The 15842-nt window shown below is 56.2% G+C and overlaps 4 protein-coding genes across 4 annotated transcripts; 2 read left to right on the top strand and 2 right to left on the bottom strand.

The window, feature by feature from the left end:
- Window positions 1–1127: 1127 nt before the first annotated feature.
- Window positions 1128–2755, top strand: IE81DRAFT_329070 (hypothetical protein; the record flags this gene model as incomplete). Its single annotated transcript, XM_025515124.1, has 3 exons — window positions 1128–1658; window positions 1737–1802; window positions 1874–2755. 3 exons carry the CDS (start codon window positions 1128–1130, stop codon window positions 2753–2755), a joined length of 1479 nt encoding a protein of 492 aa, XP_025371257.1.
- Window positions 2756–6504: 3749 nt separating this feature from the next.
- IE81DRAFT_346033 (hypothetical protein) lies at window positions 6505–8213 on the top strand (the record flags this gene model as incomplete). Its single annotated transcript, XM_025515988.1, has 2 exons — window positions 6505–6940; window positions 7099–8213. The coding sequence occupies 2 exons, from the start codon at window positions 6505–6507 to the stop codon at window positions 8211–8213; spliced, it is 1551 nt and encodes a 516-aa protein (XP_025371256.1).
- A 93-nt stretch (window positions 8214–8306) lies between these two features.
- On the bottom strand, window positions 8307–11726 carry IE81DRAFT_365286 (cysteine proteinase). Its single transcript, XM_025516922.1, has 11 exons — window positions 10926–11726; window positions 10601–10748; window positions 10382–10516; window positions 10266–10304; window positions 10019–10191; window positions 9303–9950; window positions 9180–9236; window positions 8989–9110; window positions 8857–8917; window positions 8746–8778; window positions 8307–8666 (listed from the first exon to the last, which is right to left on the bottom strand). Exons 1-11 carry the CDS (start codon window positions 11553–11555, stop codon window positions 8454–8456), a joined length of 2259 nt encoding a protein of 752 aa, XP_025371255.1. The 5' UTR covers window positions 11556–11726; the 3' UTR covers window positions 8307–8453.
- A 299-nt stretch (window positions 11727–12025) lies between these two features.
- IE81DRAFT_282096 (UreD-domain-containing protein) lies at window positions 12026–13213 on the bottom strand (the record flags this gene model as incomplete). The annotated part of the gene is made up of 4 exons (XM_025511523.1): window positions 12026–12360; window positions 12436–12592; window positions 12686–13089; window positions 13144–13213. Coding segments are annotated over 4 exons (966 nt in total), but the record flags the coding sequence as incomplete, so codon positions are not given.
- Between the last annotated feature and the right edge of the window lie 2629 nt (window positions 13214–15842).

Genomic DNA, 15842 nt, shown 5'->3' with positions numbered 1-15842 from the left:
TTTGACACTGATGGGATGATTGCTGTTCACCCTTCGCACAGCACGGAAGCGCAGTCATCCGCCGCCCCCAATTTGGCACCGTCCAGGTCCTCTCTTTCTCTCCCTACCAAGATCGATGCTGAAATGAACATTGCTGCAGCGGAGTACCAGGGGTTTTCAAGTAGATCGAGCTCCGAACCAGATCCGTGGGCTATGACGACCCCTATGCGTGGCACGGCCTGGTGGTCAGGAGCTGCTTGCTGACTATCGGGTACGTGCGCTGCCACCGTGTTTGTGCTCCGATCTCAAATCTCGACAGATTGCCTCGGCGACATACCTCATGTCGCATGTTGCTCCCTGGGAGGACTTATGCGAGAGTGGATTCTGCGTCGAATGTCTGCGCACTGACGAGTCGCGCCATTTCTGAGAAGTGCAGCAGCTGGCGGCGCGATATCTGCTAGGAGGCCAGAGGCCAGTCTTCCCCTGTGTCTGACCCTGCTTGAGCACAAGCTAGGTGCTTCCGTAACAGAATTGCTGGGCTACCTCCTCGCCACTCCACAGCAGGTCAGCCCTGCCACTGCGAACCACCTGGCAATCAAACGACGAGCATCTACTCTTGAATGCAACGTTATCATGTCGACCGGGAAACGTCGCGTCGTCGTCAGGTTCACCACCATCTCCCGCTTTGACAAGGTCTAGTTCTCTCGCGCTCGACGTCCGCATAGCTCCCGCCGCTTCAGACAGAGCGCCAACCTCCGTTGTGAACGACGGCTTGGTCACCGCCGCTCGCCTGTCACGGGATCTCTGGAGGCGCCGGAGCGGCCCGCACAGGCACATCCCCTTCCTTTCTACGCAGACGTGATCGCTTTGGTCCCGCTCACGGTCGTGCAGTCGTGTTCGACAAGCCCCTACAATACTGTCACAAAGGCGACTGCAGCGGGAACAAAACGCAAAGATCGTTCGCGCAGAGCGGGCGTGCGTATTCGGGAACGCTTGCTCTTTGGGGGCGCCACTCAAAGTGGTGGCTCTGTCATCCGACCGACGCGTATTGACAGGCTCTGCATCTGACGCTCCAGCTCTGCCACGGCTACCTTATCGGCCTTTCGCAGAACGACACGCTCGTCCTGCTCACGTCCTTGTCGCCAAGCATGCCGCGACTTCGGGCCGCACTGCCTGCTACCGACGATGGCGACGGCGAGAGTCGACACGTCCCAACGTCACTCCCAAATACGCCTTCTCTGGGAAATCCAGATCCCTCACTTGGGCTGCGTCCTACATTTTCGGGAGAGTGGAATGTTGATCGGAGAGCCCGGACAAGCTCACCGCTCGTTGATGCCTCAGGCATCTTCCAGGATGGTCACCTTCAAAACTTAGGAGAGCCGAAGCTACGAGGCAGCTTCCACGAAGACACTAGCCATCCTAAAGATGGACGCGGCGTTCTGCCTCTTGTGGATCCGGCTGCCACAGCTGCAGCGATTCAAGTATCCGAGGCTGAATTGGCAACGGCTCAGCTAGCTGGTCCGGTTCACCCGGACGTGGTGCCATTGTTCACGCCCGTCGGTGCCATTGGCGCGCATGGGACACCTCACTCGCATCTTGGCCGTCTGCCGGACGGCCGACTAGTTCAGCTCTACCCACCTGTGGAGCGAGCTTCACAAGCATGTGAGCTGTGTCGACGGGTGAGTGGCACAGCAAACCTTTGCCAAATCAAGCTATTCTCGTCGCTAACCACGTCTGCTTCTCGATTTGACGTGCAGCGCAAGGCCAAGTGCTCTGGTGGCATGCAATGCGATCGATGCAAGAAGGCAAACAAAGAATGCGTTGTGAGTCGGCATCCATCATGATGTCCAGCTCGTGTTATTGACGATGTGCGATCGTGCCGCCGTGCCGTCAGTATGCACAAGTCAACCCTACAAAGCGCTTCAAGGAAGAACGTACAACGGATACTCTTACCAGAAATTCTGGTCACGGACTGCTCGCCGCTCGCGCGCGTGGTCGACGTCGTGGCTATGGAAGTTCCCGAGGCCTGAGAGGGTCAAAGCTCCGTCCAGACGGAAGCACGGCTAGCGCCAGTGTCGAATACAACACTGACGGCTCATCCACAATCCCATCTATGAGCAGCTACAATCACAGAAGCGCCATGCCCGCACACCTTCATGCTGCCAGCAACCCTAGTATGTCGAGTCTTATCGATGCTGAGCTTGCGGAAGACGCGAACAAGAGCGCTTGGAATCGCGGCCCAGGAGCTATGCTGCACCACGCAGCGAACTCTCAAGGGTTACCGCAGACTGCTTCGATGTCACCAAATGCTTCCGCGAGCTCGGTCAGTCTGCCGCTCAGCGCCTCGCCACAGACAGGCTCGCCGTGGATGGGCTATCCGCAGCACTCGTATGGCGGCCATGCTTATCAGATGCCGTATCCATCGCACAATTTCCATGGACAAAATGCGCTGGGTGTCCAAATGTATGCAGCTCACCCGGAAGAAGCAGCGAACAGCGGCATCTCTTCGAGCTCTTCGTCGGTCGCGCCCCCGCCATCGTATGACGAGTACCATCGAAAAATGCATACCGGCTCAGGCGCCGTCGCGATCGAGATGGGTCAGCACCATAATCCGTGGCTGCACACCCAGCATGCGCATTACAATGCGCCACAGCCCTACGAGTACGCTGCCCACCATCAAGCAGCCATGGGCTCGGCACCGTTCGTGGACCATCATTCATCGACCGATAGCTCACGCTGGAAGCGCGACTTCATCTCTGCGCAAGACTTTTCATAGTCCAGGGGCGGAAGGACAGTCCCGAGAGCGTATCTATTGTCATGTGCACCTCGAGTTGTCGGAGGCGCGCCGCGCCGTGCTTCACTGCTCCGACGCTCGCGCGTGCTCGAGCCCCTCGATCTTGCAATCCCTTTGCAAATTGATCGGCGCGAGCCTGTCGATCCTTCTCTCTCCCCTGACGATCAACCCATCGTGCATTGTCCCCCCGCATCATAGTCTCCGACGGTATCCTATCTCCTAGCCGTAAAGGCTCGCCCGAAAGCCCCCAGTAGTATTCAAGTTCTCCGCCATACTTTGTCGTCTCCCCTCGCCGTGACCACTTGACCCCTATGGCTCGTTCGGACCCCTTTCTTCCGCGCGCGAGCATGTGCCTTTTGTTTTGCCCCCCCTCTCGTCTTCACTGCCTGCACCTCGACAAGCGTACTTTATGATGCGAAGAACATTGCTCCTGCTTTTGCTTTACTGCGCCAATTTCGTGCGCGATCATGCTACTACTCGATCAGGGTGGCCCACAAGAGAGTCAAACCTTGGCCTAGATTGCTCCGGCTCCTCGGCACGCTTTGCAGCTCCGCCGGTTCGGCCTGCTCGCACTCGCAGTGACACTAGCTTCCAACTTTCAGTGGCGTCGTTTGTGTGTGGACTCCAAGTCAAGACTATTCGTGCGCACGCTCACTGACGTATTGCAATCGTGAATTGTCGAAAAGAATAGAGCAGTACGACGGTAAAGATTGGACGGTCCCGTCTGCTGATTCGGATACGCGATTGCGCCATTGTAAGGTGCAGGAAAAGCGATTTGAACAGGAAGGGTCAGGCTACGCTCGGTCGGACATTGCAGTCCTTCCTCACTCCACTTCCCTTCCCCCCCCCGGCTCTGGTCGTCGTTACCTCTGGAAAGTCTGAAAGGAAGGACCATGGCTTCTGCTGACGGGCTTCCACGATCCTAGAAACTCACTTGGGCATTCGGCGCACCCAGAAAATTGGAATGGAACAGGTCTGCATCTTAATTGCGCAGCATGCCGCTCAACGCACATGTCCGGCCGGGCGCGCACTCGATCGCACCATGTTTCGCACACCCGCCTAAAGTCGCGAACGTGCATGGTCGTGTGGCTTTGCCCATCTTTTCCCTCCCTCGTGACTGAGATACGGTATTGCCGCCAGCAGAGCACGCGGGGACAGAACATCACATCACTGACGCATGCGTCAGCAGCAAGCACATACATACAGTGGACCATCACATCTTCACTGTGGTGCTGGTACAGTACGGTACCGCTAGCAGACGGCATTTCGGCTTGGACCGTTGAGTTCCTGCAGAGCTTGCAGAAATGAAAAGGCCGGTCAAAATTAGCTCGTGTGTGTGTGTGTGTGTGCGTGTGTGTGCGTGTGTGTGTGTGTGTGTGTGCGGGAGACCGCAAAGGAGGCGCGCAATCATTGAGCGTGGTGCACCACCATCATCATCAGTCATTTACGTGTAGTGCTTGAGTATTCAGCTCAGCGCTTGATTTGATTTGCAATCGTCAATATGAACGACGAATGGAGCTAGCTTTTGACTGTTGGGGGGTATGTGTGCATCGAAGACGAACAACCTCTTCGCCCGAGGTGCGAGCACATGAAGGCAGACAGACACGAGTGCAGGCCCAGACGAAGCAGGGGTGAGGCTTGGCAGCCTGGCCCATTCTCAACGGCGCGCAAACCTGGTTCGCCGAGCGGTCTGAGGCTTTGAGCGGGCAGCGCGCGCGACTTGTGAATCTCATCGCCTGCCCGCTGCTGCTGCTGCCGACGCACGTTGCGCGACACGACTCAAAACATGACAAACTCCGCACGAGCCGGACTCACGGCCAAGTAATCGTGACTCAGACTGTGCGGACTTGCATCGTGGCATCAGCATCAGCAGCAGCATCAGCTGCCATGATGCAGCAGATGCGGAAGAGGCGAGGAGAGCGGGGAGGCGCGCCTTTCCACCAGCAGGGCAGTGCGGAGCTTGTATAGGATCACAGCACGCAGCCATGAGATCTTGGCATTGCATTCATGATTGATGCTCATGCACCGCACACAGTCAAGAGATGTGCGCACTCGGTCGCGAGTGTCGACGCTACAAGATCTTGCGCCGGCTGATGCATTGCATGCATCCAAGGCTCTGAACTGAGCTGTGGGCCAGCACCGGTACAGTCTGAGTAGAGACCCCTTCCAAATTGCCGTGTGTGGATGTGGATGTGCACGCTGTACTGCTACTCGTGACTCGTGACTGTATGTACGGTACACATGAATCAGCGAGCCGAGAGATGTGCCGTCCGTCGTGTCGTAGGGGCAAACTTGGACGCGCGGTGTGCTGCAGCATGCAATGCACCCTTACCTGTGACTGCTGCTGCTGCTGCTGCTGCTGCGTCTGCGTCTGCGTCTGCGTCTGCTGCGAAATCGCTCGATCGTCACCCAAACAAAGTCCACTCAGACTCAGACTCGTGGCTCACTCACCACTCACCATCTGGCTCCCAGCTGCTGCTCAAGTGTTTCGACCCATCCTCCCTACTGCCGACTTCGGCTTTCCATCGACCTGTGCGCTTTCGTGATCCTCGCTGTACCGTATCCTCTGCCCGCACCACCTCAAATGTCACTCGCATCGTACCCAGTCCCCAATCACCGTAGGCAAAGGCAGCAGCAGCAGCAGCAGCAGCATCGCCCGCATAGATCTGTGGCAGACTTTCCTTCTATTTACAGCCAACGTCTCATTCCTTCAACTGCGCGACTGCACTTCATTCTTTTGCGGACTTTGTTTCCTTCTCTGAATTCCGCCGCTTCACTCCGCTCTCGGACGTGAGCAGCGCACGCCAGCATCACCTCGACGTCAGCCCTTCACAAGACGAGCCAGCTCGAGGGGCAAGCCCTCGCGCAGTCACAGCGATACGCACTCCTCGGAAGACCTCGTCGCGCCGACGGCTCCCACTCGCCGCTTGGCCCACCACTCACCTCTGCTCGTGCCTGGTACCTACGCTACCTCTTCATCACACGCCCTTCACATCCACCTCGACGCACCTCGATAGACAACTTTGACGGATCTCCAAGGCGGCCTGGTCGGATTTGGTCTGGTCTGGTGTGCTGTCTTCGCGAGCACGCGAGTCCCGGGCCTCGGAGCAACATCTCATCTCGCGCGCCTCCTTAATAGCTGGATTCGTGGCCCCCCTCGCCGCACTCGCTGACGGCGGAACGCCCGTACGGCATCAATCATTTATCCACTCTCAGGGTGCGCTGACAGCCACCGCCCGCGTCGAGCAGTCGAGGATTGCAACCCCCCAAAAAACCGGTACCTCGTTCCAGCAACGCCGAATCCTAACTCACCACTTCCAACCCCGCCTATGGTGTGTGCGACCGTGGCACCATAAAAGGTGATCAGGCACGCTCGGCTTTGGACTGATCAGTCACGCATCACACAATCGCAGTCACGAGCGGACGAAGCGACTCTCGAGGGAGAGCACTTTCTCGGAACGGCTCTGTGATCTCACTTTCATCTCCTGTGATCATACTTTGCGAGTCAGCTTCTTGCACGGAAGAGCAACAGTCGCCCACCTTAATCAAGAAGCTTTCGAGAAGGACAAGGCCACAGCACGCCCAATTCATCTTCCCTTCCTCACATTACTCTCGAGGCATCAGCACACCGTTTGCTGAAAGTCTTGTCCGCGATCGGGAAGGGCGAGGCGATCAAATATCGGGGATACAAGCGCAATCCATCACGCTGGAGCAAGGCGGACCTTTCAAGAATGACCTTTACCAGCCCTTGCAAGAGGCGGCGTAGGAGGAGAAGAGCCGAGGAACATGAGCTGGCGCCGTGTTCCAGACATTGCAGCTTCCACAGGGCGCTCTACTCATCCTACCGACCCAGCGCTCTCGACAAAGTTTCACCACACGCACCTCAGCATCTAACGCACAGCAGCAATGCATGCACTGGTGACGCTTCGCGCCTGCGGTCTAAAGAGCTCACAAGCGGCCGGAGAAAGCTGAACAGACCCGAGGCGAGTCAGCGACACCTCAGACTCTTTCGGCCGCTTCTGCTGGCGTTCTGCGCGATCTCAGCTGCGAATGGTTTCACCATCACATGGCCAGCTGCGTTCGTGCAGTGCGAGCCTGCCTCTGTTGGCATAGCTACTGATGGACTGGCCAACGTGCTCGGCATAGACATCACAGTCAGAAAAGGACGTGAGTGACTCGAATGTTCGGCGCGCTAGCGCTACTAGCATCACCACTTGATCAGAGATAGCAGGCCTGCCAATCAGTCTCCAAGTCGTCACCAGCTTACTTGCTTTGCGATGCGGGCGCAACATTCTGCTGACGCTCGCTCTCCGCCATTCGCGCAGCGCGCTTGGACAGGATATTCATAGAGGAGCCGATAATCCCTACTGCAACGATCTGGAACTGGACTGCAGTGGACGTCCAAGCTGGCACACCGCTCGTCTTGTCCGTGCTCGCCTACGGCGCTGATAATGCGACCATCGGTGCGGCGCTCACCCACGCTCTCGTACGTCTGCCGGACAATGGCCCAGCACAGACCGAGTGTCTGCAGAAGAAGCGCAAAGATGAGGACACGAATCGCAAGGGCATAGGTCTGGAATTGCCTTTGATCGCAGGCATCTTGGGTGGAATCCTGCTCACGCTCCTCGTCTTGATAGTGTTCATGTGCTTGAGAAGACGCAGGGAACGGGCGAGGGAAGACGCTGGCAGTCTGCAAGGACATGGCCGGACCAGTCTGCTCCTCAACGGCGCCGAACCTGGCTCGGGAGGGTCGACTGCCGGTTGGGGGTACATGGCCGCTGTCGTGCCTGGCCTTGCGCCTCGCCCTGCCTTGTCTCCTAGTCAAGTGCAGGCGAACCGCAACAATCCTCAAAGACTGCCTCATCGTTGGGCTCGCAGGACGCACCGAGCCGATGATGGTGGAGATGGCGAGCTTCCAAGCTACGGCAGAAGTCAGTGGGAAAAGGCAAAGTTGCCCAAGTACGACAATGGCAATGCGCAGCCGGAAGAGGGCCATGCAGCCATGGGCGGCGATCACGAAGCTATCATGATGATGCCGCTAGCTAATCATACCGCTCAACAACGTCCCTACGGCCTCGATGAGAACTCCGAAGCCTTCGACGCTTCCACAGCCGAGCTGAACCCCGAGCATTCGGATCAGACCGATGAGCAGGACAATGCCGGCGGCATAGGCATGGGGACGGCGATTGGTTCGGGTATTTCCAACGTGCACAGGAGATCCCGATCCGGAGCCGCGGGTCCGCCCGCTGTTCGATACAATGCTTCGCGAAGCCCCCCACAGACTGCAGAGGCATTTGCTACGGCCACCTCGCAGGATGGATTCGACGACGCTTACGACCATCACCCGGCTTTTCGGCAGGCTGCTATTGCAGATGGCTCACCCGACCGATCAAATTCGCAAGTCCTGCATTCCACTCCTCGAAGTCACCGAGCCTTTTAGTCGTCGCACCAGAGCGGCACTCTGCTGAATTATTTCCTCAACTGCTATCCTGCCCTCGCACACTCTCCTGCACTTGCTTTTGCCTGCCTCGTTGCTTTGCATACCTCGACTGCTTTGTTGTATTTCTATACGATAGCAATTTGAAGAGCGAACACCAAATGACACATTGAGCTCGGACTACCCAGCTTGTGCGATTGTGCTGCGGCAGTCCAGTCTTCTGAGGTGTAGATCAGGCATCCCTCATTCCACGTTGATCGCTGGTACAGAATCCCCAGCAACCGGACCGTTCGGCCCGTCTGTTCGTTCCGAAGCCTCTGGCTCTTCGTAAACGTACCGATGTCCGGGCCGAACATTTTCGAGGTTTTGGCGCTGGTAGAGGAGCTGATAAGCGGTGCAGGAGAGGACTTCCTGAGCGCTTACCGGCACCACGCGATCGTCGTTTGCTCTGTACCACTGCGAGTCAAATCGACATGGGGGCCATGATCGGTCAGCACGAGTCATGCCATGCGCGAGAGCAGCGCGATCATCTGACCTGATCGTGATATCTAGTGTAGCAATAGTAGTGCTGCAGAAAATAGCGTGTCATCACCTCGTGAGCATACATTTCAAGCGCAACTTGAGACCTCCTTTTCGATAAGCTCACTCCTGAGTGAAGGCTTTTGCCAGTGTGCACGACCACGGCAAAGAGGGTGTAGAGATACGAGCTGAATCGATACAAGAGGTCGGCTGAGCTGTGCTTGGCTGGATTTGCCTCTGTATCAACATCTGGGCTCACTCTGCGTCGTAAGACAGCATCTCCGTGCCGACATTACTAGTGGTGTATTCTCGCAAATCTAGATGCACTGGGAATCGGACACGAGTTTCGAGCTTGGTTCCCTGTATGTTGTGCTCGAAACGCTGCCAATTGACCAGAATGCGGCAGATGAGCACAGGTTGCTTTCCCATGTACTTGCACAAGCTTCTCACCTTGAGCTGGAAGCAAAGGACTGGGGGCAGCCGCATGAGCGATAACTGCTTGAAAGCCTGAGCGGAGATGCGAAAAAGTCAGCGGGGTGAACGTTCGCCTGAGCCATGTCACAAGCGACCCACTTGTGTTCCTTGACCGCAGCTCGCGCAGCTGTACGACTCCCTTCCAAGCTTCTCGGCTGCGCAATATCGTCTCAAACAAGCATCTAGTGTCTGTTCCTCTTCCGCTGCGCTCTCTTCTCGCGCATCTTTCCCGTCCTTCTGCTTCTTCTTGTTATACTTGCGCTTTTCTTCGGCCGGTTGACCTTCTGCGAGCCCTGATTGGGCGCCTGCAGAGGCGCTCTCGGTCCTTTGACGTGCTGATCGAATGTCAAGAGACAAGTCCATGAAAAGATCGCGAGTGGTCGATCTGGATCCACACTGACTACAAGTCACGTCGCTTTGCAATACGCCTGAAAAGGCTCGATGGACCACACATGGACACCTCATGTCGTCCGACATGGTGGAGCTGTGCTCCGACTCATCGTCCTTTGCAGTTGTGATGCCGGCTGCATGATCGCCGTGAGGAAAATTTGGGATAGCCGGACGTGCTCCTTCCCCTGCCAGCATGAGTGAGGAGTGTATCGAGGAGATGGCGCTGATGAAGAGCTCATGGGCATCCTGTTCACCCGGATTCGACAGCTCGCTAGACCCTCCAAATTTGGATAGGTAGATGACGAATAGAAAACTTGTCGGCGCCAAAGGAGGACTTTCCTCGGTGGATGAGAAGAACTGTGAATGTCACTCCGTCAGTCCACCCACTCCGCCCTCAATGCAGTCTGAAGCTCCGCAGCACATACCTCATTGAAGATCTTGTCTAGCTCGCACGCCAAGCACTGCTCTTGCGCTGGACACAGAGCGGGATTGTGCCGGTCCGACAAGAAAAAGTTGCGTAGGAGAGGATTGTGGAGAAAACATTGAAGGACAACGTTCAGGAAGCAAGTCGCCCCCAGATTCCTGAAGCCACGAGGGACTACAGTGCAGGGCTGCAGGCATCAGCAGCGCTCAGCGGGACCAGCTCTGGTGGGCATCGCGCAGCGAACCTACCTCTGCACGATGCTATCGGTGGATGAGGTGGCTCACCGGCTGCTCGGTATTCTTTATTAATCAGTTGCTCTTGCCAGCAAAGTCGTTCAGCATCGATGAGGTCAACGAGGACTCACAGGGTCCGAGTGGAATCGCACGTCTCCCTCGCCGTGCTCGCGCCATCTCATGAGCTCTGATCCCATCGAAGCGAGCATCATACACCGTATCTTCGCAGGCATTGCAGTGTAGGTCGCCCGTCAGAATGTTCATAGCTAGCATGGGAGGAGTTGGACAATGATGAGCACATCGCGGCTCCACACTTTGGCAGTCTGCCTGACTGATCGTGCCGCGCTTACCGAAAGGATGCTGCGCAGCTGACAAGTGTCTATTGAGACAGTCTTGTCGATTGACGACGATGTGACACGCTGGAAAGGCACAAGATAGGCAGATCCAAGGTCGATGCAGCACGGATCGACACCCGCTACATTTAGGGTGGGGAAGAAGCTGGAGTGGATGGGGCCGTGTGAGCATTGAGGTGGCTACCAGCAAGCCCCATCGCAGGCTGTGCGATCACGACCCTCTCCGTACATAGGATGAACAGTTCGGCGATTTCTGAACGAGCATTCAATCAAAATCACCGTCGCTGGAAAAGTCCTTCCTTCTATGACCTCAAGTGCTCACCTTTCTACGCTTGGCCCTCCTGCGCTCTTCCTCATGATCCCTCCAATCATCATCGCTATTCCCGTTTGCTATCTCCTCGTCGTCCGCATCCGTCTTGACTTCTCTGCGCTTGATCTTCCTTCCCCACTGTATGCCCTTCCTGTACCTGTCCGTGATCACGTCTAATTCCGGTCCCCCTTCGTGGCCTAGCCTACGCTTTCCATCCGCATCGAGGACGGGCATCAAATGCGAGCATTGTCCCCTCTCTCGCTGCGGCACGCTGCTGTCCGTCTGCTCCCTGTTCAATGTGACAGTGGCGGATGTTGAAGCAGATGGCATGTGTAGCGCATTGCGCTCCTCCGCAGCTCGAGGAGAGATGGGAGCAGAATCTGTCAAGGTGCTCGATCGACTTCGGTCATCCGTCGTCCTTCCTACTCGTCGATCGGTCGCCGGTCCCTCGCGCACACCATTGCCCTCCAGCTCTTCCGTCTTGACCTGCTGGGTCGGCGCAGCTGCAACTGCGTCCGCAAGACCGCTCTGCTCTTGACCAGCCGGAGATGAACCTTTCTCCAGTCCCTTCGGGGACGTCTGAACAGGATTGGGCACAGGCGAGTCGCCAGGGGGCGAGTCGACATAGTCTACAAGGCCCATGACCAGACGCTGCTTCTAGGAGAGGTGCTAGCCGAGTGCTGGTCAGACGAGTGGCCTCGAGAGCCCAAAAGAGGCGAAATTCAGACCTTGCGGAGCGGCGTTGCCGGACAGCGTCACAGGCCGAATCACGAATAGAGAGGCGGTGTCAGGATGAGTGCGGGAAGGCGTGCATGATGTTTGCTGCACATCGCGCGAAGAAGCCCGAGCCAGCACCACACAAGGCAGCAAGCTCGGAATCGTCGCGTGAATTGGCCGCCCTTCCAGCGCGCCGTGCGCACAAAAATCCCTTCAAACACGCGCACGACTGTGATCTTTGCTCGACGATCCATTCTGTATTCATCAAGAGCGTATATCTCAATTTGAAAAGTCATGACGGTCTTCAAAAGAGAGAACCAAGTTCAGTCCGAAATAGCCTGGGAATTGAGTCTCTTTAAACGTCATCTATTCGGGGCATCGTCGTCCACTTCGCCCAAAGCCTGGCGGTACAGATCAGGACCGACCACATCCACCATCGACTGCAGATGCTTTGCGAGCCACGCTCTGACAGTCTGTGTCTCTGTGCCAGCTACCCTGACGATAGCGCCTCGCAATGGCGATCGCTTTTCAAGATCAGACTGTTGAGGCTCGCAATGCAGCTCGCTCAGACTCCAGATCAGATCATCAGGCTGCTTGCTCGCTGGCAAGACACCTTGCTCAATCTTTGCAAATTCCGCCTTGAGATGATGTATCGCCTGCTCGCAATCAGGCCCGACGAGCAAGAGTGTGGCATAGGTGGTGTAAGGATGACACCTGACGGAGAGAGGCACTGTTGCTTCGTTGCGTGTGTTCGTGCCCATGCGCTGATGCGTCGGGCTGCCGTTCACGACATCCAGAAAGTGACGCAAGCCTGGCGCAGCGGCTCGTGTGGGTTGTCCGCCTTGCGAGAGTTGCGTCAGGCTTGACTGCTCGAGCAACATCACATCCCGCGCAAACAGCCGACCTGCCACGCGCAGCTCGTTGCGACTTCTGTAAGAGTCAAAAGCCCACAATTCAGACCTCTTCGTTGGCAAGGCTTCCACGCTGGAATTCGACGCCGAAGCTGTCCCATGCGCATTGGCGGTAGAGTGTGCAGAACCGGTAGCGAGGTAGACACGCCCAGGTGTGAACCAATCCAGCATCACCAGCGAGCTTGTGTCGGCGCAACGCAGGTCGAAACGCTGCACTTGTGTATAACGCGCCCCAGCGAAACAAGTGACCGGATCCGGTAGAAGAACCAAGGTCGCGTTTGGTCTGACCAGATACCGCATGACTTGCCGAGTCGAGTGCGGTGAACCAGCATGCTGGTCATTCGATACCAAGGTGGACGCTTGTTCGATATTGGGTCGCCTTTGGACGCCAAGAGTGGCTGACCTCATCCGAAACACTTTGGTGCTACCTTGAGTCAGCATGATCAGCGCACAGCCTTGGCCGACATCCACATCGAGAAGCACTTCGTCGCCGCTGACTAGCCCGCCGCCGTAGGAAACAACATACAGGGCAGCCACCGCCTTTGGCCCTGGGCATTGCGCTGACTGCTTTGCGCTTCGAATTCGCTTTGCATGTACCCAACGTGAAGCATCTTGCGAGCTGACTCGGGGATGGAGCAGTTTGAGCGGAAAGGACGCGTACAAGCTGCTAAAAGTAGCGATGAAGCCTTGCGTTTCGATACTGTGCTCTTTTTTGCGTGGTCCAGCTGGGATGTCAGTGATATGCTGAGGCTTGATAGCGCCTGTACTGTCACGGTGCTGCTCAGCATCGTGGGCAAAGGCACCAGATGCTGAATGAGCTCGCACTACGGCGAGGCCGGATCCGCGGAAGCTTTCTGCCCGCTGCGGAGGAGCAGACACCGCCACCATGGAGTGCGTGAGCTCCTGGTAGAGAGATTGTGCTCAGTCTTATCTTTCCGAGTCGCCTCTCGTTGGCCTGAGTCTCGAGGGCGCAGAGCGCGGAGATGAACAGTCTCAGCCAGCGCTTAGCCCGTGCGGCCAGTGATTCGGCAGCAGCGAGCGTGAGCGATCTGTACCGCTACAGCAGGAGCTCCCTTGGTAGTTTGCAATATATGGAGTAGACAGGTGTCCACGGATCTGTAGCCCCTTTGTGGCTTCTCACACGGTCTACGGTACCCCTGCCTTCGCCTAGTTGTGAGTGCTGGAGTCCAAGTCAGGATCTTTCTGTTTGGCAGAGACGGCTTGCTAATCGCTTCGGCAGCTAAGGGAGCACGTGTGTGCCATGCATGGAGCGGGACCAACGACCATGTGGATGACGTGCAAAGTGTTTCGAAGCGAGCGAGGGAGAGAGCCCTTGCTTGTGTGATTTGCTTCGGCTGGCTGGAGTGGCAGATAAGGAAGGGTCGGTGTTCACCTTCGCGCCTCGGCCATGCATGCGCCACGAATTTGAACGTGCTGCTAGAATTACGCGCGACCTTCCACTCAAACTCTGACTGGATCTTCCGCGCGCGTAGCAGGCGAGCACACCCTAATTGCGCTAGGAGTAGCCTGTGTGGGATTGGGCCGAGCGGTCATAAGGGACAAACAGCACCAAGCTATAGGTGTCGGCAGTCGTGAGTCAGCCAGGAGCGCCAGTCGTGAAGGGGATCTAGACTCTTATTCACGCTTATTGTGAAGCGGGGAGGGCGAGCACTCACACTCGCGACTCTTTTTTTTTTTCTTTTTTCTTTTTTCTTTTTTTTTTTTTTTTTCCTTAATCCTCACTCCGTGAGCTGCAATCACGAATTCAAATCCATTCTTGATTGAGCCGTGCTTGTCTACGCTGATTAAACACCGTGCATTTCAGTACACAATCACGAGTTCGAGTCTAAATGGTGCCTCCCACTCTTGACTCGACTCAAACTTTTCCTCTTGCGATCGCGATCACGTCGAATCAAGAATGTGAATCACGAATGGCTGTCCTGCATGGAGGTGCTTGAAGGGTGATGAAATCTCTCAGCCATGGCGTCGAATAGGCAATCGAGAATCAGAATCTGACTCACGACAGAGAAAGTCGCGAGACCTTGAATATACTCGTATTCATTATTACGATTACGCATACAAATAGCAGCTAAACGTCCTCAGTGAGACTTACTCAAGACTCACAACTCTGACCAGCTGCAGAAGTCCCTTCAATTACCACTGGCATTTCCTTCTAGTCTTTGAGTGCCTAACTTTCAACTTCAACGGCTTGAAAGAGCGCTGCATCATCGGGTGCCTGCAACCAGATTGGCAAAAGCCATGCTGAGGCCAACGCGAGCTCATCCTGCATGGCAATCGAATCTCTTTGCTGCTCATCAGAGCACGGTGCGTACGCCGTCCACACAGTCACCACGCAGTTGAGTGGTGAGCCATGAGTCGTGAGTAATTCGAGGACCGCATCCATGTGATCAAATCGCCCATGCATCAGGCTCGAAGGCTTCATATTGGATACCGCACGAGATCTGAAAGCTTGTACTGTACGCACCAGAGCAGCAGCGACGGGACATGCGCTGTCAGCCGATTTCAAACCCCGACACCTATGAATACGCTAAAGTGGGCGCAGCTAATCGTGCATAGAGCAGTAGTTTGACCTTGGCGTTGCCGATGATGGCATCGCGGACCTTTCCCTCCTCGGATGCCAGCACCTTTCCCTCCGCGGCGGGTGTTCGCACTCAGACTCACTGCTGGATTACTGCGTGCGGCGAAGCAGCATATGCAGCTCCTTCGCAACCGTCGGCGTATCGGCGTAGGTTTCACAGGTACATGTACTGCTACGTTCCTTTCTCTTCCCGCTCCCACGTATTTCGTGACGCAAAAAGTGTCAATAGATTTCTTGTGCTCGTTGCGAGTGTCCTTGAGTCTATTCAAGATTACAGGCGCTCGAACGCGCGACCTCGTGACTTGGCGGCAGGGGTGCATATATGATGCCCCTTCACACGAGGTCGTAAGTTTTCTTCAATCTGAATAATGTCGCTGACTCGAAACGGCCTGGCGTCCACAGGGGCTGAATGACGCATATGCATCCTCGGAGAGTCATCCGCGGAAGGGGGCTGATGAGAAGCAGTCAAATCGAGCTCGGCGTGCCTTGAGCCTTGCTGTACCTGCTGCTGATGAGTGCTGGTTCGTCTTTTTTGCTTTCATGCGCCCTCTCGCGCAGCTAGCCCTCCATCCAGATGCGGCTGGAATTTCAACGTGGATGTGTAGAGTATGATGAATGCTGGCTTCGAAACAAGCGGCCAAAGTGCTGCCAAGTGCACCAAGGCGTCAAGAGGATGGGGAAAGGGACATTTGTGCCGTGCAT

The sequence above is a fragment of the Ceraceosorus guamensis genome, assembly GCF_003144195.1.
Source record: "Ceraceosorus guamensis strain MCA 4658 unplaced genomic scaffold IE81scaffold_14, whole genome shotgun sequence".
Lineage (NCBI taxonomy): Eukaryota > Fungi > Basidiomycota > Exobasidiomycetes > Ceraceosorales > Ceraceosoraceae > Ceraceosorus > Ceraceosorus guamensis.
This window is presented reverse-complemented; position numbering and strand designations above follow the sequence as displayed.